This window comes from Chinchilla lanigera, unplaced genomic scaffold, assembly GCF_000276665.1.
Source record: "Chinchilla lanigera isolate Chin_1 unplaced genomic scaffold, ChiLan1.0 scaffold00177, whole genome shotgun sequence".
NCBI lineage: Eukaryota > Metazoa > Chordata > Mammalia > Rodentia > Chinchillidae > Chinchilla > Chinchilla lanigera.
In genome coordinates, this window is record NW_004955578.1 from 627,258 (window position 1) to 649,443 (window position 22,186).

The 22,186-nt window shown below is 54.1% G+C and overlaps 2 protein-coding genes across 8 annotated transcripts in view; both read left to right on the plus strand.

Moving 5' to 3' along the window:
* Positions 1-8,231, plus strand: part of Adck4 (aarF domain containing kinase 4) — a 19,669-nt gene extending 11,438 nt beyond the window's left edge. For all 6 annotated transcript variants that reach the window (XM_005414029.2, XM_005414027.2, XM_005414030.2 and 3 more), the window contains 5 exons: positions 1,141-1,282; positions 1,396-1,503; positions 4,063-4,128; positions 6,876-6,962; positions 7,455-8,231. In XM_005414029.2, the coding sequence (XP_005414086.2) occupies positions 1,141-1,282; positions 1,396-1,503; positions 4,063-4,128; positions 6,876-6,962; positions 7,455-7,757 (706 nt within the window). In that variant the 3' untranslated portion in view covers positions 7,758-8,231. The remainder of the gene's footprint in view (positions 1-1,140; positions 1,283-1,395; positions 1,504-4,062; positions 4,129-6,875; positions 6,963-7,454) is intronic.
* Positions 8,232-9,040: 809 nt separating this feature from the next.
* Positions 9,041-22,186, plus strand: part of Numbl (numb homolog (Drosophila)-like) — a 25,269-nt gene continuing 12,123 nt past the window's right edge. For both annotated transcript variants that reach the window (XM_005414036.2, XM_005414037.2), the window contains exons 1-6: positions 9,041-9,264; positions 12,703-12,787; positions 15,119-15,258; positions 17,055-17,129; positions 17,220-17,294; positions 18,646-18,786. In XM_005414036.2, coding sequence (XP_005414093.1) covers positions 9,241-9,264; positions 12,703-12,787; positions 15,119-15,258; positions 17,055-17,129; positions 17,220-17,294; positions 18,646-18,786 — 540 coding nt within the window. In that variant the 5' untranslated portion in view covers positions 9,041-9,240. The remainder of the gene's footprint in view (positions 9,265-12,702; positions 12,788-15,118; positions 15,259-17,054; positions 17,130-17,219; positions 17,295-18,645; positions 18,787-22,186) is intronic.

A 22,186-nucleotide genomic window follows, 5' to 3' on the forward strand; every position in this document is an offset into this window, starting at 1 on the left:
TTTGAGGTAGGGTCTTGCTATGCAGTTCAAGCTGGCCTTGAGCTCACTTTGTAGCCCAGGCTGGTCTCGAACTCCCAACGATCCTCCTGCCTCAGCCTCCCAAGTGCTGGGATTATAGGCATGCACCACAATGCCCAGCTAAATTTTTTTAAATTAAGTTTATTAGTACAATTTAGATATACATAATGAGTACACTCATCATAGGGAGTTTGTACTTGTCCATGATATATCTTAGTCATCTTTTAATAATTTTATTTTTGAGACAAGGCTTCACTATGCAGTTCAGGCTGGCCTTGAATTCACTTTGTAGCCCAGGCTGGCCTCAAATTTACAGTGATCTTCCTGCCTCAGCCTCCCGAGTGCTGGGATTACAGGCATGTACCACTATGCCCAGTGGTTAATTTTTTTTTTAATAAATGTATTTTTTTGAAACAGAGTCTCACTAAATTGCCCAAGCTGGGCTCAAACTTTCGATTCTGCTTCAGCCTCCCACGGTGCTGGGATTACAGGCGTGCACTCCCATGCGCAGACCATGTAATATTTTTGACCACAGTTGACTGCAAGTAACTGAAACCTTAGAAAATGAAACTGCAGCCAGGGATACAGCTCAGCAACACAGTGCCTGCCTGGCAAGCGCAAAGTCCTGAGTTCAATTTCCAGTACCCAGAGACAGGGGAGTGAAAGAGAGAGAGAGGAAAAAAGAAAGAAAGAAAGAAAATGAAACTACAAATTATGGGGCACTACTCCAGAGACTAAGGAATGACCTATGTATGTATGGACTGTTAAAGTTTCTTATATCAGTGACTATTTAGGGGCATGAATGAATAAACATTTTAAAAAGTGCTACATTAGTTAAATACATTGAACTCATCCCGGGACAGCCAGAAGTCAGAGAATGTTTTTCAGTAGGGAAGTGGTAAGCCCCAGGCAACGCCCTGTTAAAGTGTAGAGTAGGCCATGCAGGGATACTTGTTAAATGTTAGTCCAGCTAGTTACTAGCTATCACCCAGGACAGACAGGCCAGACAAGGGCATGAGGGAAGGGAGAACAGAGGAAGATGACCTGCAAGACTTCTCAGAGACCTACCTGGAGGGGGAGCAAAGCATGGAGTCCCATTCCCTCCCTTTCCTTGTGGCCCAGGCAGCTGCTAGCAGATGACCCCTTCTTCCGGGTCCCAGCTGTGATTAAAGAACTGTGCACGACCCGTGTGCTGGGCATGGAGCTGGCAGGTGGGGTCCCCCTGGACCAGTGCCAGGGCCTGAGCCAGGACAGCCGGAACCAGGTAGGCTGCTTCATGGGACAGTGGGGGTCGGGGCCGGGCCCATGCTCCCTGTCCAGGCCAGGGGAGGCCCCGCAGGGGTGTATCACTGAAAGTCTCACTTCTCCCCACCGCAGATTTGCTTCCAGCTGCTGAGGCTGTGTCTGCGGGAGCTATTTGAGTTCAGATTCATGCAGACAGACCCCAACTGGGCCAACTTCCTGTACGATGCCTCCAGCCACCAGGTTGGTTACTTCCGATCTGAGTCAGGATGTGCAGACACTTCAATGAATACTGCCCAGTATTTCGGCAGGGCAACAGAACTGTAGTTTATTGCCCACACTTCTCCTCACAGTGGCTCAGAGACCCCCCCCACTCTTTGCCTTTTGTGCTTTGTCTGCCCCTAGGCCTTGGCACGCTCTGCTTCCAGTGTAAGGAGAGAGATTATAGGGTGACCCTCTGCCTAACCGCTTTGACCAGAAGTGGCATGTCCCGTCCATTCCATCGGTGATGACCTAGAGAAGTTCCTACCAAAATGGGGAAACAGGCCGCAGTGGTCAGGGCTGGGACAGGGAGGGTGGGGCTGAGGCCAGGGCATGAGCCTGAGCCGGCCTAGCTGGCTAGGGGTCGGGGAGGCCTTCTTAAAGGGTGTGTCATTAGTTCTGAGACCAGAAAGGGGAAATAAACAACCACAGGAGAGCAGGGCTGGTGCTCCAAGCAGGAGGCGCAGGTGTAGAAAGGCCTGGATGTGACAGTTCTGACTTCTCCTGTGTATGGTCCGATCTTTGCCTTCACTTGAGGTTGTCAAGTTGTTCCTCAAAGTGGTTCATCCCCATCCTGTCCTAGAGGGATCTTTCTCAAATACAAGCCTGGCAGCTGGGCATGGTGGCATATACCTGTCATCTCAGCACTCAGGAGGCTGAGGCAGGAGGATCGCCGTGAGTTCGAGGCCAGCCTGGATGCCATAGTGAGACCTTGTCCAAGATTGCCCTTCCCCAGCTCCCCAGCACCCTCAGAACCAAGCCTCAGCCCTTTGCTAAGCATCCAATGGCCTCTCTGAGTCTTTAGCCTAGTCCCTTCCACCCCTTCTCCCACCCCCATGCACATCTGCCTGTGTCCACTCTTAATCTTATACCCCAGGTGGTTGGTTTTCAAACTCCAGGAAGTAAGAAGTCTCTGACATCCATTTATAGGACTTCAAGAACATTTTTTGCTTTGGTGCAATAAAACAGAAAATACTTAAGTGTGTCACAAATGAGAGGGGTCCATATTTATTTTGGGTCATTTTTTTTTTTTTCCTCTCTTTTTGAGACAAGGTCTCACTATGCAGTTCAGGCTGGTCTTGAGCTCACTTTGTAGCCCAGGCTGGCCTCAAACTCTCAGCAATCCTCCTGCCTCAGCCTCCCAAGTAGTTGGATTACACGTGTGCCCCACCACACCTAGCTGGGTCATTTGTATATGACATTTATATGTTTGCATGCATTTGCCCAGATGCCAAGAATAAACTCATTCTCACTGCGGGGCAGGGTTGGTCATTCAGATTCCACTGCCCTAAAGAAACTCATACATGTGTTCATTGAGCACAAAACCCAGAAACAACCAGTGTGTGTCAAGCAGACAAATGCACTGTGATATATTCATGCAGTGAACTTTTTCTGCAGCAATGAATGAATGAACCAGAGCTACACAGAGCAATGAGATAAACTATATGACCTTGCTAGACCAAAAGCACAAGTTGCAGGATAACTAGTAAACACCTTTTATATCAAGTTTTAATGTATATGAACAGTCACTATATTGTAATCTATGGGCACACACATGCAGAAAATGTAAATACATTTGCACAGGAACTGTCAGACATAATTTAGTCATAGTTTCAGGAAAGTGGTAACTTTGGAAAGGACCCTGGGGGTAGGGAGGCTCAGGATGAGGTATGCGCGAGGCCCCATTTGGATTAGTAATATTGTATATTTTAAGTAGAGTAGTAGGATTTGAGGGTACGTCACTTTTTATGTATCTTATTGTTCTCCAGATTCTTTTATTTATTTATTTATTTTTGGTACTAGAGATTGTACCCAGGGCCTTTGCACTGAACTACGTCCGCAGCCCTTTCGTTGTATTTTTTTTTTTTTTGATTGGTTTTTTTTTCCCGGTACTGGGAATCAAACTCATGACCTTGCACTTGCCAGGCAGGCGCTGTGCCGCTGAGCTAAATCCCCAGCGTGTATTTTTTATTTTGAGTCAGAGATTCACTAAGTTGCCCTGGCTTCACTTGCACTTCTCCTTCTCCTGCCTTAGCTTCTCAGACTGCTGGGATTACAGGTTTGCGTCACTGCGCCTGGTTTGTTCACTGGATTTCTTTTTTTTTTTTGGCAGGGGGCTAAAATTTGTTACAAAAGCAAACAGGAATCAGTGGTGCACACTTGTAATTCTAATCATTGGAAAGAGTGAGGCAGGAGGGTCAAAAGTTTGAGGCCGCCCTGGGCAGTGCAGTGACTTACCAAGGCACTGGCTCAAAAAGAAAAACGAAAAGGGGCTGGGAGGGCTGGGGATTTAGTTCAGCGGCACAGCACCTGCCTGGCAAGCACAGGGTCATGAGTTCGATTCCCGGTACCAGAAAAAAAAAAAAAAAAGAGGCTGGGAAGGCATGGAGATGGAGACTGAGAACCCCGGAAGGCAGCTGGCGAGGCCTTGGCAGGACCCGGGAGGGCTGTGAGGAGGAGAGCTGGGGCTTGGTCACCTCACCTCAGGAGACAGTAGGGTGTCGGGGTCTCCTAGGGTCGCTCACTGGTCTTCCTTCTCAGGTGACCCTGCTGGACTTCGGTGCAAGCCAAGAATTCGGGACAGAGTTCACAGACCACTACATTGAGGTGAGTCCCCCTGACCCTGGGACCTCTGAATGGTGAGGCTCAAGCTAGATATGAGGCAAAGAGGTAAGAAGCAAATATACTGCATCTGGAATTAAGAGATAATAAATAATCTTAATATTAACAGCAGCTTATAAATACCAAGCACTTAACAGTGTCAGGCACTGTTTTAAGGGAGTTAGGTGTAATAACTGATGGAAACCATATAGCACCTTTGTGGGATCAGGACCACTTTTAGCCCCCCTCTTTTTCTGAGATATATAGTCCAGGCTAGCTTTGAACTCACCATGTAGCACAGGCTGGCCTAAGCTCACAGTGATTCTCCTGCCTCAGCCTCCCAAGTGCTGGGATTACAGGCATGTGCCACCACACTTGGCTTCTAGCCCCTGTAGTAAATACACACAAAATAGTAGTGTAGTAGCAATTACACACAAAATAACTGAGGCTTAGAGAGGTTGGCCAAGATCCTAGCAGACCTGGGAGTCACACTGCAGTAGTCCGGCTCCAGAGTCCATGAGAGCCACCGTGTCTGGGGCCTTGGTGTGCAGCCTGCACCCCATGGGAAGCCCTGGCCGCAGGAAGTATTTCCAACTTTGCCTGTCTCTCACTCATTGGAGTCAGTTTGTCTCAGAGACCACAGAGAACACCGGCTCATTGATTTGTTCAGGCTGCCACTCAGCCTGAGTCTTTATTTGTTGGTGCTGTTTGTTTTGTGGTATTGGAGATTGAACTCAGGGCCTTCACACTGAGCTACATCCCCAGGCTTTTTTATTTTTGAGATAGGGTCTCACTAATTTGCCCAGGCTCGATTTAAACTTGCAATCTCCCCACCTCAGGCTCTAAGAATGGTGGGATTACTGGTGTGTGCCCCCACGTCCAGCGCGGCCTGGGTCTTCTAATCATACAGCCATAGTTCAGACACTCAGTGACACCGTCTCTGTGCCCAGCCCTGTTTTGGATGATGCTGGGAATAAATAGTGACCTGGGCTCAACCCAAGTCCCTAACTTCATAGAGTGCACAGTCCAGTGTCAGGACAGACAGTGAGGACCTGGAGGGGTCACGGCCAGAATGGGGGAAGGGCAGGGGCTGTGAGAGTCCAGAGAGCGACCTCACCTGGGCAGTCAGGACAGACTTCCTGGAGGAGGAGACATGGGTTGAGACCTGAGGGATGAGGACCACCAATCAGGAAGAGGCTAGAGGGTTATTGCAGATAAACATGTGCAAAGGTCAAGTGGCAACAAGGGATGGTCCCATTAGCGCAGGGCTTTTAAACTTTAATGTGCGTGGGAAGCTGGGCAGTGCTGTTAAGTGCAGGTTCTTGCCTGGAGTGAGGCGTGTGACGCTGCAGCTCCCACAGGCTCCAGAGGATGTCAGCACCTGCTGTCGCAGGGCCCTATGGAACCAAAAGGAAATCCGCGTTTGGACTGGGCAGGCAGAGGGTGCGGGTGGAGCCAAATCACCCTGAAGCTCAGCGGCTGGCTTTGCAGCTGGTGTTTTATCCCCATCCCCTGAGGAACTGTGGAAAGGATCCGAGCAGGGGAGGGACACAGTGAGAATTAGAAAACCCCTTCTGAATAGCAAGTGGTCTCTAAGACTAGGGGAGGCAAGCCCAGGGAGGCTGTGCCCGGGACAGAGCAGCCAGCCGGCAGGGACACCTGCGGGACAGCTCATGGGAGCTGACAGGCTGGGAAGTGGGAGAGGGAGGCATCCCGAACAAGGCCCAGGGCTCTGCCCTATGAACTCATGGGGCCACTCCTGAGATGGGGACAGGAAAGAGCTGGAACCCTCCATCCTCACACACAGGCTCCTTCGGGCTCTCCCACAGCCCCCTGGGACGCAAAGCTGAGACCTCTGTGGGTAGCTGGAACATCCTGCTCAGCCTTTTCCAGTTTGAAAAAGCCCTGTCACATGAGCCCCTAAGGACCAAGGCCTGACAGATGGCCAGACACGCATAGACAGGGGAGCTGAGACAGAACAGAACTGCCTGATTAATCCTGCGTGCTCCCTCCCCCAAAGAAAGGGCCACACGCAGGTAAGGGCTGGACCCAAGTTCCAGCCCGCACTCAGCGCAGTGGAAACCCGCACACACAGCTCCTAGTCAGATGAGTAGCTCAGAATAGCGGGATCAGTGGCGCTTCTTATCTGCGGGCGTGAGCTGAGCGCTCTGCAGGTGCCACCTCCCGTATCCTCAAAGCAACCACGCGGGGGAGAAACTTTCACCAACCCCAGGTTCACAAATGAGAAAGCAGAGGCTCAGGGGCAAAGCAGCCTGCCTGGTCCAGGCCGTGCCTTTCCACCGCCTGCCAGAAGCAGAGCTGGGGATAAGCCCAGGCTAGCTCGCAGGGAGCGTGCGGTTGGAGCGCTCAGCTCCGCACATTAATTTGCTAAAGTAAGGTTTGCCAAGGGCGCACGGTTCTAGGGCATGGTCACACCCTCGTCCAGCTGGGCTTGGACCCTTCAGCAGCCTTGACGCTTATTTTCCTCTGTGTGGATCATGGTGGTGGCCTCCTTCCACGCAGCTCTGCATTCCCAACCAGGTGGGCAGAGCCCCTGACCACCTCTACCCCAAGCTTTAGGACCGTCTTGAGGGAGACACACACAGAGGTGAAGGGGAAAGCTCCTAGGCAAGAGGAAGTACCCAGCTACAGGGCAACAGAGGTGGATGTGGGTTGGTCCAGGAGGTTCCTTTCCTCTAACCCCTGCTTGATCCCTGATTGGCCATTGCCCCCTGCCCCACACCCATCTCTAGGTGGTGAAGGCTGCAGCTGATGGAGACAGAGACTGTGTCCTGCAGAAATCCCGGGACCTCAAATTCCTCACAGGCTTTGAAACCAAGGTTGGGTGAACACTGGGACAGTAGAGGACTAGGGAGCGCCAGTCTCTACCCAGGGACTGGAGGGGGACGGGAGGGGGCTCATCTCTCCTGGGGAGAGTGGGCAGCTACGGGGGATGCTTACCTGTACTGGGGCCTGGGGAGGAGTGGGGATATGACTGCCTGACTACTCTGGAAACCTGGGAGAACAGACACCATTTGTCTCTTCGAGAGGGGGTGCTGCTAGTGGGTGCTAAGGATCCCATTAGGGAGGGGAGGCTGCTTGTCTAGGAGGCTCTGGGAGGAAGCTAGAGCTGATGGGGGTGAGGCTAAAAGGGAGCTTCTGTCTGCCAGGAGCTCTGGAATGGGTGGAGGCTGCTTATACTCCTGGGGAGTCCGGAGCTTGTGTTTATACTTAGGACTACGGGAAGCTGAGGACTGCTTGTCTCTTGTGGGACAAGTGGAAGGCACTATGTCCATCGTCCATCGGGGTGCATCTGCTCTCCCCACCCCCAGGCATTCTCCGATGCCCATGTGGAGGCAGTGATGATCCTGGGGGAGCCCTTTGCTGCCCCTGGCCCCTACGACTTCGGGGCTGGGGACACTGCCCGCCGCATCCAGGGCCTCATCCCAGTGCTGCTGCGGCACCGGCTGCGCCCTCCACCTCAGGAGACCTACGCCCTGCACCGCAAGCTGGCAGGGGCCTTCCTGGCCTGTGCCCGACTCCACGCCCACATTGCCTGCCGGGACCTCTTCCAGGACACCTACCACCGATACTGGGCCAGACGCCAGACACAGCCGTTGCCAGCAGCCTCCTGACCAGGGAACCTCCCTGCAGACCCCAGGGCGGCCTCCATCTAGGGACTCCAGCTCCATGGCAGCCCATCCCCTGCCGTGGCACCTCCTGTCCTTCCCAGTCCTGGCCTCGGGAGCCCCCAGGAGGCCTCCTGGTCTTGCCTAGCTCCCCTCCTTGGCCCAGGATCTCAGGAAACCTGGGGCTAGGGTTTCCCCCAGTTCACAGCTCCTCCCACTCCAACTGGGCATCCAGGAACTCTAAGCCAGGGAACTGGTCCACTGATTTCTGACAACCCCCGCGGGAGCCTTTGACTCACCTCCGCCTCCGGTCTCCCAGGATCGGGTGGTAAAGGGGAAGAGACGGTTGGAGGAGGCAGCCTCACCTTTGCTTGCTTTACTCTTCCACCAGCTGCCTTCTCTCCGGTCCAGACTCGTGTATTGGAGGGGTGGGAGCGGGGATTGAACCTTCCCTCCGAATAAAAGCGACCCTCCCCTTCCCCCAGCTCGCTTCTCTGCGCTGAGGGGGAAGAGCTCTCCGGCGGCCAGGTGCAGATGGTCGTCCCCCACACCCCCGCCCAGTCCCCTAGCCTGAAAGCCCCAGCCCTGCCTGGGCCATCTGTTGCCAGGATCCTCCTCCTCCCCCAGCCCCACGTGCTGACCACCTGCTCTAAGGGCTGTGGCAGCTGAGAAGCGCCCCCCACCACGCACACTCGGCCTCCTGGCTTCAGGCGCCTTCACCACGCTCCCAGCCACCTCGCCTTTGCTAATGGACCCTGATGCCCCTGCCAGCTGCTCTGCCAAAACCCACGGGAGTAGGGTGAGGGTAGGAGGGGGGCAGCGGCCAGAAACGGGATCGGTTCCAGCCCGGCGCCCCTGCCCCGAAAGCTAAACAGATCGAGCTCCTGGACGCTGGGGTCTGTTCATTCCCCCTCCCGTTCCTTGCAAAAAGTGCCTCGTCACGGCTTCTGCCCGCCCGCGCGGGGCTGGGAGGACCGTGGGGTTAGCAGGGAGATTTGGGGACGAGGGACGACTACAAGGCACCTCTTAATGCAATTCTTTCGAAACTGAAGGGGATCTGAGGTCAAGGGTCACAGAAGGCAAGGGAGCCCGCGCCACAGCGGACCGAGGGGAGGGAATCAGCGAAGCGTACTGCACGCTCAGCCCAGGCCCAGCCAGTGGGCGTGGCGGGGCGGTGGCCGCGCCGGAGAAGGCGGAGTTTTATTTATGTGTGGGCGTGGTCTGCGGGTGGAGAGGGCGGGTTCTCTTTGCATATGCAGCAGGCGGCGGGCCAATGGGCGGGGCCGAGGCGGGAGGGACGCTCCCCCGCCCCCGGAACGGAATCCTCCCGCGAGCGGAGCTGGCTCCGGCGCGTGCATCCCGCACCATCCCCCGGCCTCGGCCCGGCCCGCGTCAGACCGAGCTGCCGCCGCCGCCGCCACAAGAGCAGCAGCACCCAGGAAGCCGGGCCCAGCCGGGGCCGCGGGAGGCGGGGGCGCCCGGGCCCTGGATGTCCCGCAGCGCGGCGGCCAGCGTGAGAAGGGCGGGAGAGGGGGTTCGGGTCGGGGGGCGGCGCCGCTGCTGATGTGGCGGAGGGTGGGAGGCGGCGGCGGCTCCCGGATGGTGGGAGGCTGCCAGTGCTGGAGAGGGTGGTCCCGGGTGGGGGTCCAAGAACAGGTCCCCAATGAGGCAAAGCCGGGGAGACGGGGTCTCAGGCATAGGCCATCTCTCTCCAAGCTTCTGGAAACAGGGATCGTGGGCACAAGACACCCCCTCCCCCCATCAAGGACAGGGGTATAGAGATTCTAGATACAACTCCCAGGCAAGATTTTGGGAACCGGATGCGGGACACGGCCCCCATATGAAGCCAAGGCCTTCAGGAGGCGGTTGAGACGCAATCCATCTCTCTCCATACCAGGGGTGGGGGAAGTCTCTGAGCACAAGCCCCTAGGCAGGGTCTCGAGGATGGGGTCCCTCTGTACAGCTCAGCTTCCCCACGAAGCCTAGGCCTGGAGGGACTCCAAGCACTGCCCGCCCCTAGGCCTCAGAGGCGTCATGGACACAGCCTTCTTCCAGTCCCTGGGCGGTGTCCCAGGCACATCCCCTTCTCCAAACAAGGTCTGTGCCTGGGACCCCGCCCCATGCCATTGAATAAAATGAAGAGAATTTTAGGAGCCCTCCTCCCCTCTTGGTCAAGGGTCTCAGGGCACAGGTCCTCCGGGCCACCTCCTTTGTCCCTAGGGCTGCCCAGCTGTCCAAGAGAGGACCTACCCGTAGACAATACACAGCCTTCCCTACTCGACCTGGCCCCCCAGGCTCCAGGATTCAGGCTGGGCTGGGGGCAGCTCCCCAGGGACCCGGTGCAACCCTGTCTGCCTGCAGCATCTGCGGTAGTGACAGGCGGCTTTGTGTGTGGTACCTAGAGGGAAGAGTGGAAGCCAGAGACAGGGAGGTGGCTAGGAGTGTGACCCCATGTTTGTGTGACTGGCTGTGTGCGTACGCGCGCTGCAGCTGGGCACTATGAGGGATCCTGTGCTGTATGTTTGTGTGCTGTGGCTGTGTATGGTGTGTCTGGTGATCCCAGTGTCTGTGTGACCGTGTATGTGTGAGTGACAACTTCCTCCTGTGCAGACCCTCCACTTTTTAGTGTGTCCATATTTGGGCGGGTGCGTAGTTGTGATTGTGTGACTTTGTCTGGGGTTGTGTCTTTTGTGTGCCTTGGTATGTGACAGTGTATGTGCTGAGTCTAGGGACAGGCATGTGTGTGACTGACTGAAGGGGTGGGTGGAGTTGTGACGGTGTGTAAGTGGAGCTGTGTCCATGGCTCCACGTCCATGTGTGATGCTCCCTGTGACCAAGAATGCCATGGCTGTGTCTAAGTTGATTCTATATATGTGTGTGACACAGTACTGTGCAACTCTGGGTGTGTGACTGCCTGTCTCTGAAGTCACACTGTGCCTGTGTGACTGGGATTGTGTGATGGCACTGTGTGTGGCAGTGGTTGTGTATTCCCAGCTACATGTGTATGACTGGGGTTGTATAAATGATGTGTAGCTGTGTGAATCTGAGTGACTGTTACCTACAGCCTTGTGTGTGTGGCTTGGGTTACGCATTTGTGTTGGGGGGGGTTATGCATTTGCCTTGGTATCTGCATCCTTCCCTATTTTGAAGGATTATTGTGCATGAATCAAGCTATGGATATGTCTAGGTACCTCTGTGTGTGTGTGTGTGTGTGTGTGTGTGTGTGTGCGTGCACACGTGCATACGCAAATCTGTGATGATTTTCCTGTGCATGTGTAACCCACAGATCTGTGACCCTAAGTGACTGTGTATGCTTGTGTATTTGTGTGTGTGTGTGTGTGTGTGTGTACACCACCTGTGTTAGGATCCATGTAAACTGATGATGGGCTGGCTGGACCCTGACAGTGCACATGGCTGTCTTGGGGACCACGTCTTCTGTGTAAAGCAGCTATAAATGTATGCCCAGGTCACCGCGTCTCTGTGTATACTCCTCTCACTTGTAGTGTAGGAAATGGGAACTGCATTACGTCTCTGCGTGTGAGATTTATATGTATAGGTGGGGCTGTGATTTCATCTACCTGGGGCCACACATACTTGTGGATATGACTTGTGTGTCTGCAGGAAGAGAGACTGCTTTTGTGGTGGTGTGACACAGTACAGCTCTGTATGGGACACTGCTTGTGACAGATGGCTGGCTAACGTGGACGCAGACGCTGTGTGCCTGTGCATACACGACCATCTCTGGAATGTGTGTGGCTGTGTCTGAGGGTGGCCGAGCTCGGGGCTGCTTGTCTCTGGGTGCTGGCATGCTGTGCCTCGCACGTGTTTGCCTGTCATGCCTGGGCCAGCGCTGTCAGGATCTCCGTGTGCAGTTGTGTGCAGCGTCACACAAGTATGGCCATCCCAGAACACTGTGTAACAGATCTGCTGACCAAATGTGAACACTAACACCGGGTGTGCGGGCCGTGTGTAACCACACAGGCGCGTTGGTGAGAGGATGCAGCCGAGGCTGACCGTCGGTGTGCAGCAGTGGCTGTGTGTGGCTGTGTGAGCTCTGTGACCGAACATGCGTCAGTCCGTTTGTGCGCATCCAGACGTCTCCTCCAGCGCAGGAGGCGGGCGTGACAAGCGTATGTAGCGGTGACTGTGACTGTCCATGTGTGAGCGGGTGCTTACAGGTGGCCAAACGGGTGAACTCAGACTGGGTGTGATTCCTTTTGGGGGAGAGGGGCTGTAATGTGGGTTCCGTGGGTGGGCACCTCGGGAGACACAACTGTCCCTGGGTGTGGTTGTGTGTGCGTAGCCCTTGTGGTGTGCCTGAGCCCAGCACCTCGTATGTTGCTGAGAAAATAGGAGTAACCGGGTATCCGTCACTGGCTGACCAGGTGTCTGTGGTGGGGCCTAGGCAGGCTGGGGCACTCAGTAGATATGTGGACAGAAGTCTGTGGTATGGCTGTGTGTGTCCGTGAACATGGACATGTGACCAGATGTTTATAGTGGCAGCTGTCTGTGGCCCTGACCATGTCTGTGTGACCTGAAGTCTGTAGCTGTTACGTGTCTGTGTGTAACTAAGTATGCATAGCTATACCCACTGCTGAAGACAACTGTAGACATGCACTGGCTTCCATGTGGGACGGTATGAGTGTGTGTACTCCTGGGCAGGTGCAGAGGGCAGAGCTCCTCTCCTCACACCATCCCCTTGGTTACTGAGGGCCTCCTGAGGCCAGCGCATCTCCAGCAGTGCCCACCCCGCAAACACACCTACTCCATCCTGGGCCCTTAGAACAAGGTGGCTGGTCTCCCTGGTTACAGCCTCTATGACAACCAGGGCTCTCATCGGGGAGTCAGAAATGGAGGGGGTTGGCTCAAGTGCAAGGTGGGGAGTGAGGGGTGAGTAGGGGATTGAACTCCCCCTCCAAACTTCTCACCTTTTGCTTCCTCCTTTGGGCAGGGCGGACCCAGGAGGCCTGAGCAGCATTTGCCCCCAGCCCCCTGTGGGGCCTCGGGGCCCCCTGAAACCTTCAGGACGGAGTCAGGTGAGTGACCAGCTTGGGAGTGGGTAGGGCCTGGGGTGTGTGTGGATGTGCCCAGTGTGAGCAGAACTGTCCCATCACTCAAGCTTAGCAGCATTCATGGGTAAGCACCCTCAAATGCACACTCAGTGACCATGAACATCTCACACTCATTTGGACTATGAGTCTCACAGGAGCATACTGTCCCAGGCTCCCACACTCAGACCCTCACACACCCATGGACACATAGTTAGACACACACAGACACTTGTTCATGCAGTGACAGGCACACTTAAAGATGTACTAAGTAGCTGCTCCCTTACACCAATAGGATGGATCTGCACACATATTCCCAGACAACACACAGACTCACACAGCCAGACACAGGTCAGATACACACTCAAGAAACGCACACAGGCGGTCTCCCAGACAGTACACACAGACCCATACTTCCACAGACAGTGGCCGTACCCTCGTATATAGTCTTACAAACTAACCATGCGCTTGGGCTCTCCAAAATGCCACACTTTTGCACAGTCACAAAAAATACTTAGCGTTCTCACAGACAAGCTCTACCCTGACAAATAATACCAAGAACACAGTCTCAAAGACTACAGCCTCATGTTCCTGGGTACCCTCCTCGGTGGAACACTGCATGCAGACATACCCTGGAGACAGCACCCACGCCCACACTGTCTAAGATGACAGCCACACACACTGGTCCTCACAAACAACAGCCACAGCCATGCGGTCTCACCAACAGCAGCCCTGTTGGACACTGGCAGGGTCTTGTGGCTGTCACCCTCTCAGAGGCAACAGTCATCAAGAACAGTAAATGGGACCCAGGGGTGTAGTTCAGCAGTATGATGCTTGCCTGGCAAGCATGAGGTCCTAAGTTCGATTCCTAGTTCCCCCCAAAAAAAATAACAGTAACCTATAATCCCAGCACTCTGGAAGGCTGAGGCAGGAGGATAACAAGCTTGAGCCCAGCCTGGGCAGCTGAGTGACTTATCGAGACCCTATTTAAAAAAAAAAAAAAAAAAAGGCAAGCCGGGTGTGGTGGCACACGCCTGTAATCCCAGCACTTGGGAGGCTGAGGCAAGAGGATCCTTGCAAGTTCAAGGCCAGCCTGGGCTACAAAGTGAGCTCAAGGCCAGCCTAAACTGCATAGCAAGACCTGTCTCAAAAAGACAAAAAAAAAAAAAGAAAGGCAGATGGGTTGAGAATATAGTGCAGTGTGAAGGCCTGGGTTCAATCCCCAGTACTGCAAAAGAAAAAACAGACACAACAGGCTTACCCTCGAGACAGTTTCACAGACGTTACTTAGGGACCAAAACAAGGCATCAGAGGCCACAGCCATGCCCTCAGACCGAGCGCACTGACGCACAACCATTCTGAGCTACCACTACTCTCCACAACACCCGTAAAGGACACAAACCAACTGTGGATGCCAGACCCCTTGCAGATAGCACCCTTCATAAACAATCACGCTCAGCCGGGGATCCTTGCATACCCTCAGCTAGTAGATGTGTGCTTAGATACAGACACCCTCACCAACACCATTTGAGAATCCACCATCAAACGCTTCCGCACGCACGCACGCACGCACGCACGCACGCACGCAGTCCCCGTCTGCCATTGGTGCCTCCAGCCCTGGATATCACCCTCCTCCTGGAACTGTCAGAATGGCTTCTCAGTCACTGAAGACGGTCCTCAGAGTTGGCCACGTCGAATTTCGTCACCCACACACGCTTGCCTGTGCACACACAGAGTCCTACCTCCGACCATCACGGGCACAGAAAGGGGCTGTGTCTCAGAGCGACTGGGACAAGGCAGCCCCTCCCGCCCCCGCCCACAGAGCCGGCTTCAACTCCTGGGCCTTTGGAGGCCACGGATCACACCCCTCCCGCACCCAACGCCTGCACCCTGAGACCAGCGCAGCTCCCAGTCCTGGGCCCTCTGCCCACCCTATCGCCCAGCCCTGGTACCTCTGAAGCCCTCACTCACCTGGCGCCCCTGACCCTTGTGCCCTCCCACTAGGCCTGTGCCCTCTCACATCCTCACTTCCCAGCCTCTGGTGCTCTTGGTTCTCATTGGTCACGGCTCCGACCTCTACACGCCTAAAGCCGGCGACCCATGGCGCCCTCAGCTCCGTGCTCCTTGCTCCCGAATCCGTGTTGCACAACCCTGCAACGCTGTGCTTTCCCCGTGGCCCCCGAATGCCATGTCCCCAGACCCAGTGGCCCCCTCATTCTGGAACCTCACTCCCATGTTCTCCAGCCCTATACTGCTTGAGCCCCAAACCTTCTGGCCTCCAGTCCTGACTTGACCGGCACTGCTGTCCTTTGTCACTAGACGGGGCGGGCACCATGAACAAGTTACGACAGAGCCTGCGGCGGAGGAAACCGGCCTACGTGCCTGAGGCATCACGCCCGCACCAGTGGCAGGCGGACGAGGACGCTGTGCGAAAGGGCACGTGCAGCTTCCCGGTCAGGGTGAGTGGGCGGGGCGGAGTGAGTGGGCGGGGCCAGGCCACCTGCTGTGCACCTCCCGCGGGCTGGAGACGGGGCTGAATCTTCCAAGGACTCCATGAGGACCTCTGCCGCACGCTAGAGAATACATTCTCCTGGGGGGGGGTGGCAGGCGTGATGGCTCACACCTGTAATCCCAGCAGTCTGGGAGGCTGAGGCAGGAGGATTATAGGTTCTTTGTTGTGTTTATTTTTGGTACCGGGAATCGACCTTGTACTTGCCAGGCAGGTGCTAGTGCCGCTGAGCTATATCCCCGATGGCAGGAGGATTATAAATTCAAGTCTAAACTGGATGATTTTGTCAAAACCCTGTCTCAAAATTTAAAAAAAAAAAAAGCCAGGAGGAGTAATTCACTGTGGGGGCTGGGGATTTAGCTCAGTGGCACAGCGCCTGCCTGGCAAGTGCGACGTCGTGAGTTCAATTCCCAGTAACGGAAAACAAAACAAAACAAAAGTAATTCACTGTGAAGGCCCTGGCTTCAATCCCCAGCACTTGGAAAACAAAAAGATCAGAAAGAAAAAAAAAAAAAAAAACTGTAGATCCGGACCCTAGGTCCTTTGAAGTCATTGAAAATCAGGACACATTCTCCTGCAGCAGAAAGATATTACTTGGGACACATCATCACCCCATTTTATGATGCTCAGGAGTCACCTCCATTGGAATGCCATGAAAAAATATGTAGCATTTGCAGAGCCCTCTTTAAGGGCTTTGTGGTTTAGAGAGCTGCAGCCTCCTACAACATATGCCATGCTTTTACTGGGAAGACCCAGGATTCAGGGCATGGGCTGTGGAGCCCTTCCTGTGGGGACCCCTCAGTTCCTCCCTGGCTGCTAGCTCTTCCGCCTGGTTTTCTCTTCCCCCAAGGGAGGCCCCGAGTGCGCTGGCTGAAAGTGCTGGAAGGCATGAGGACGGGAAGACAGCTGGGAAACACTGTGTGTGCTGTTAAGACAGCAACTGTGGTCAGACCTCGTGTCGCACGCCTGTAATCCCAGCACTGGGGAGGCTGAGGCAGGAGGACCACTGAGTTTGAGGCCAGCCTGGGCTACATAGTAAGACTATGTCTCCAAAAAAAGCCAAAATATTTATAATTAAAGAAATAGCAGCTGTAGGCCCCAGAGCTTAATCTGACCGGGGAAACTGCAGCGGTCCCTCACCTACAGTCATCTGCCGCTGAGGGAGCTGCACGTGTGAAACCCCACCTGCTGTCCGATATTGCAGGACAAAGGGAGCAGGCCCACGCTCCTTCCACCTGCTGTCAAGGTGGACAGAGCAGCCTGTGTGGCCCCAGGCTGCCTCTTAGGCACAGAGACAGATCCTGACCACAGGACAGCAGTGATGTATTAAAGCCCAAAAATACAGCAGGACGAGAATCACTACCCTGGGCTTCACTTTCCTCGTTCTTGTTTTGTTTTTCAGTACTAAGGATTGAACCCAGGATCTTCACACTGAGCTATATCCCCAGCCCTTTTTTATTTTTCAGACAGGGTCTCGCTAAGTCTGAACTACCCTGGCGGGGCTTGAGTTTGCAATCCTCCTGCCTCAGCCTCTCAGACTACTGGGATTACAGCTGTCAACAGCACCACCATGCCTGGGCCGTCCGTATGTATGGGCTGGGAATGTGCTGTCCACCTTGCAGAGATGTGCTCACGCTGCTACACATGATGTGCTGAGCGCGTAGCCTGGTACATGGCACATGAGCAGGAACACTGGGAATTATTGATCACTCCATTTATTTCCTGTCTTCCCTTCCCCCACCCAAGTACCTGGGCCATGTGGAGGTGGAGGAGTCCCGGGGGATGCACGTGTGTGAAGATGCCGTGAAGAAGCTGAAGGCGGTAAGCGAGGGGCTGGAACCAGGGAGGAGGCCAGATCAGCCAGGCAGAGGCAGCCCTGACCAGCCCGCTCTGTCCCTTCCCCCACCGCAGATGGGCCGGAAGTCCGTGAAGTCCGTCCTATGGGTGTCAGCTGATGGGCTCCGAGTGGTGGATGACAAGACCAAGGTAGGAGGCCCATGGGGGTGGGGAGGGCACCAGTGGCCGAGGTCCTCACCCTGCACTAGTTGGGGCTGATGACCCTTTCCCAGCCCTCAGCCCTGGGGTGGCCCTCCGTCCAGGACCTTCTAGATGACACCATGTGTCCCCCAGTGACGTGGTTCGCTGTGCAGGCCGAATTCAGGGATGAGGGCCGTGGTTATTTGCAAGCTGGTGTAGAGAGAGGGTGAGAGCAGAGACCAGAGAGGCCACCTCAGCCCTGGCCCCAGCTCGCCCACTCACCAGCTCGGGATGCTGGGTGTGAGATATAATCCCTTGGGCTCCCAGGTTCCTCATCTAAGGGGGCTCAGAATAGACCCTCCTGTTAAACGAGAAAGCACTGCAAACTGATTAAAATGCTGCCTGCCGCTTCGTAAGTACTGAGACCAATACAAGGTAGCGTGTTTATTTTCAGGCTGCCCAGCCAAGAAGTCCTCGGCTCGGCATCTGGGTGTCTCTTTGCTCTTTAGTGAGTCCCAGTGCCAAGCCAGAGATTGCCCAGGAAGGCACCCGGGCACACTGAGGGCTGGGTTCATGCGGAATAGTTTCACCACCTCCGTACCAAGGACTAAACCCAGGCAGAGCCCGTGGCCCGAGCACTGTCTCCTGCCTTTGTGCATAGTTAATACCTCCTCTGGCAAGCTCTGCCTGGCTCACCCCAAGTTTAGTCAAGAACCCCTTCTTGGCTCCTGCAAGTCCCCATCTAGGTCCCAGCTCATCTGTCTGTGCCTTGATTATTGCACTGTGGGTGTCTCTAGCTGTCCAGTTTCATGGTGGATCTGAACTGGAAGCCTCCTACCAGGATGCCCCACAGCTGTCTCGGTGGCTATCCAGTCTTTAGCCCTTTCAGGACAAGATTTATAGCAGGTGTTAAAGAGTGTTGAATGAATATATGAAAGACAGTTCACAAACCAGATGTGTTAGTGCTTGCTTGTAATCCCAGTTACTGGAGAGGCTGAGGCAGAAGAATCTCAGGTTGAAAGCCTACCTGGGCAACTTAGTGAGACCTGTCTTTAAATAAAAATGGCAAGGCATAGTGGCCCACACCATGCTAGAGGCTGAAGCGGGAGGATTACTGCAAGGTTGAGGGCAGCTTGGTCTACATAGTGAGTTCAAGGCCAACCTGGCTATATACTGAGACCCTATCTCAAAACACTAAAAAAAAAAAAAAAAACACAAAGTAAATGCAAAGTATTGGGACCATAGCTCAGTGCTGCCTGGGTTCAATCCCCAGCACTGTAAATGAAGAAAGAAAGAAGGAAGGAAAAAATGAATGAATGAATGGTTCACACCACTCTCCTGGCCTCCCTGGCCCTTCTAGGACCTGCTGGTGGACCAGACCATCGAGAAGGTTTCCTTCTGTGCACCTGACCGCAACCTGGACAAGGCTTTCTCTTACATCTGCCGGGACGGCACCACCCGCCGCTGGATCTGCCACTGTTTCCTGGCACTCAAGGACTCCGTGAGTATCGCTGAAACTGGTCCCAGCAGCGGTGTGGATGGGACGAGCAGCTCCCCCTCTGTGCTGCACTCAGTTCATCTTCGAGGATTCTGGGAGACTGGAGTGGGGCAGTACAAAGCGTGCAGAAGTGCCCAGCACATACCAGGTACGCGGGAGAAAGCTCTTACCTCCTAGCTCTCTTCCTCTGCGCATTTTAGCACACAGGTTGTCAGCGCACAGCTCTGAATTTTTGCTTCTGTGTAAGCCCCGCCCAGATCAGATTACTGAGAGTTTCTTGCCGCACCCCCCACCCCCACCCCCTGCAGGCTTCCTTGGGTCCTTCTCAAATAATACCCCAAGGGCATCCACCATTTGTTCAGCCTCAGTACATTTTGCCCATAGTTCTTAGTGTTTTAGGGGGAGGGTCAGATTCCCTTCTGAAAAATCTGATGAAAGCAACAAGTAGACTCTTCGGAAGAATTCACACAAACAGGCCACTGAGGCTTATGATAGAAAACGCCCAGATAACAGTGGTTTTGATGAAATAGATGTTCGTTTCATGTAAAGAAAATGCAAAGGGAATCAAGCCAGGCATGATGGTGCACGCTTGTAATATCAGCACTCAGGAGGTGGAGGCAGGAGGATTGTTGCAAGTTCAAGACTAGCCTGGGCTACAAAGTGAGCTCAAGGCCAGCCTGAACTGCATAGCAAGACCCTGCCTCAAAAAGACAGAAAAGAAAAGAAAAGAAAAGAAAAGAAAAGAAAAGAAAAGAAAAGAAAAGAAAAGAAAAGAAAAGAAAAAGAACATGAATCTCACCAAATGGGCAGATAGAAGCTGGAATATCAGGAAGGCGGGAGCAGGGCAGCCTTGGGACCCAGCCCCAGTGGGCAGTTTCTGCAGGTGCCTCAGTAGAGAGCCAGGTTCTAAGGAGAGGGCATGGAGTTAGCCTGGCACCGCCCTCCCCTTGGCCCGCGGTGAAGCACTCAAGTTGACTCAGTGCTCACAGGCGGTCCCCACAGGGGCTGGGGATTTAGCTCAGCGGCACAACGCCTTCCGGGCAAGCGCAAGGTTGTGAGTTAGATTCCTGGTACTGGAAGAAAAAAGAAAAAAAACAACAACAACAAAAACAGGCGGTCCCCACAGAGAAGTGGGGTGCTGTTATCAGGACCAGTGCTGCAGGAGGAACGCAAGCCCTTCCCTCACACATGGGAACATCTTCCCCACAAGTATTCCCCGGCTTCTTCCCCATCCTGTTTGGGAACGCTCCGGTCCAAACAGCTCTGACCCCTAACATTGGTCAGGACCCCCCACCTCCCCACTGGCACATCGCAGCAGAGCTGAGACCAGAGGTGGGAACGAATCTGAGAGTGCGGCGTGGGTCAGTCAGTCCTGAGCGGTGCCCGCTGGAGCGGGTGCGGAGACAGCAAAAGCCCGGGCGCCAGGTGTTTCTGCGCATGCGGGGTGCATCGTGGTCAGATCGATGGTCCGTTGCCGTGTAACAAAGTGCTTCAAAATTGCATGGCTTAAAATCCCACGCATTTCTTATCTCTCTAGTTTCAGTAGATCGGGAATCTGGGGACGGCCCGGCAGGTTGGCGCTGGCTCCCCAGTCCCTCGTGCTGTCGAAGGCAGACAGTGTCTGGGGCTGTCACCCCCGAGACTGGCTGGGTGCCTGTCGTCCTGCAGTCTCAGGACCTCTCTGCCGGGCCCTTTGGGCATGGAGATCCAGGCTCGGGGCTCCGAAGTGAGCTCAGGAGGGCAAGGGAAGAGGAAGGGAGGCAGCGAGCCTGCCTGGAGGAAGTTGGTCTGACCCAGGGGTTCATCTTGGACAGCGCCAGCGCAGCTCCTGTGCTGCTGTTTATGCAGTGTCTCACGGAAGCCTTGCGCGGGAAGAAAAGTGCATGGCGCCCAGGGAGGGGAATGTTCTGGGAGAAGGCGTGGCACTGGAAATCGGGTGCGGCTGTTTTCGGGAAGCCCTCTCCACACGGCTGGTGGTGCGGATCCAGCGTCCAGCCTCCTGGCTGTGTGGGCTCTGTGGGTCCAGGGGCATCTCTCTCTGGGGATGAACCAGTGGCCACTCACAGGTGCCCCGCGGAAGGGTGTGTTGTGATCACCCGCAAAGCTCTGCTCGTGCCGAGGTTACAGCTCAGCGGCACAGCGTCTGCCTGGCAAGCATGAGGTCCTGAGTTCAATTCCCGGTACCAAAAAAAAAAAATAGTCCTACACAGGGTCGGGTCGGGTACGAAGTGTTCAGTAAACAGGAACTGAACGCAGCTCTGCGGATGAGACGGGAAGGTAGAGACGGGCAGGGCCATCTGCTCCTGATAGAGCGCAGGGTGAGCAGACTCTTCTCCCTGCTGAGCTGTGGTTTTAAGCATCAGCAGCGGGATTCCCGGGATTCCTCAAGCTTAATTGTTTTTTAGGTGAAATTCCCATAGAATTAGTCACTTCCACTTGTACAGTACAGTGACCTTCAGTACATTACAGTGATGTTTTGCCACCACCTCTGTCTCGTTCCGGAACACACCCCGCCCCCCCAGGACCTGCACCCGTGACGCTGTCCCTCCCTGCCCCGCCCCCACAGCTCCTGCAACCTCTGGTCTGCTTTCTCTCTCTAAAAGTTACCTACTCTTGATATTAGTTTTTGGAGTTTTTATTAGTACATGTTTGCAATATGTAAAAATTACATTCTTGGTGGACAACTGGTACATTACAATCATGATACGTGATTTTTTTTGGTAGTGCTATAGATGTACCCAGGGCTTTCACAATGAACTGCATTTCCAAGTCTTTGCTTCTCTTTCTTTCTTTCTCTCTGTCTGTCTGTCTTTTTTTCTTTCTTTCTTTCTCTCTGTCTTTCTATTTCTTTCTTTCTTTCTTTCTTTTGGTTGGAGGTGGTTTTGTTTTGTTTTTTTGAGACAGTGTCTCACTATGTAGTTCAGACTGGCCTTAATGTTACTATGTAGCCCAGACTAGCCTCAAACTCCTGGCAATCCTCCTGCCTCAGCCTCTGGAGTGCAGGGATTACAGGTGTGCAGTACACTACCACACCCAGCTCTTAAGTGTCTATTCTTTACCTTTTTTTATTTTTATTTTTATTTTCTTATTTTGGGGGGTAAGCAGCAATCAAACTCAGGACCCCACACTTGCAAGGCAGGCGCTGCGCTGCTGAGCTATATCACCGGCCCCTACCCTTTTTTAGTTGGATTGTTTTCTTTTTGTTGCAAGAATTCCTTATATGTCCTGGATACTAGATTCTTACCAGATATAGGACTTACAAATATTTTCCCCCACCTTGGGATTTTCTTTTCACTTTCTCAAATGATCTTGAGTACACAGATGTTTTTAATATTGCCCAAGCCCAATTTATCTGTTGCTTTCTTATATTTAGGTATTTTGCGCGATGCGGGGGGGGGGGGGG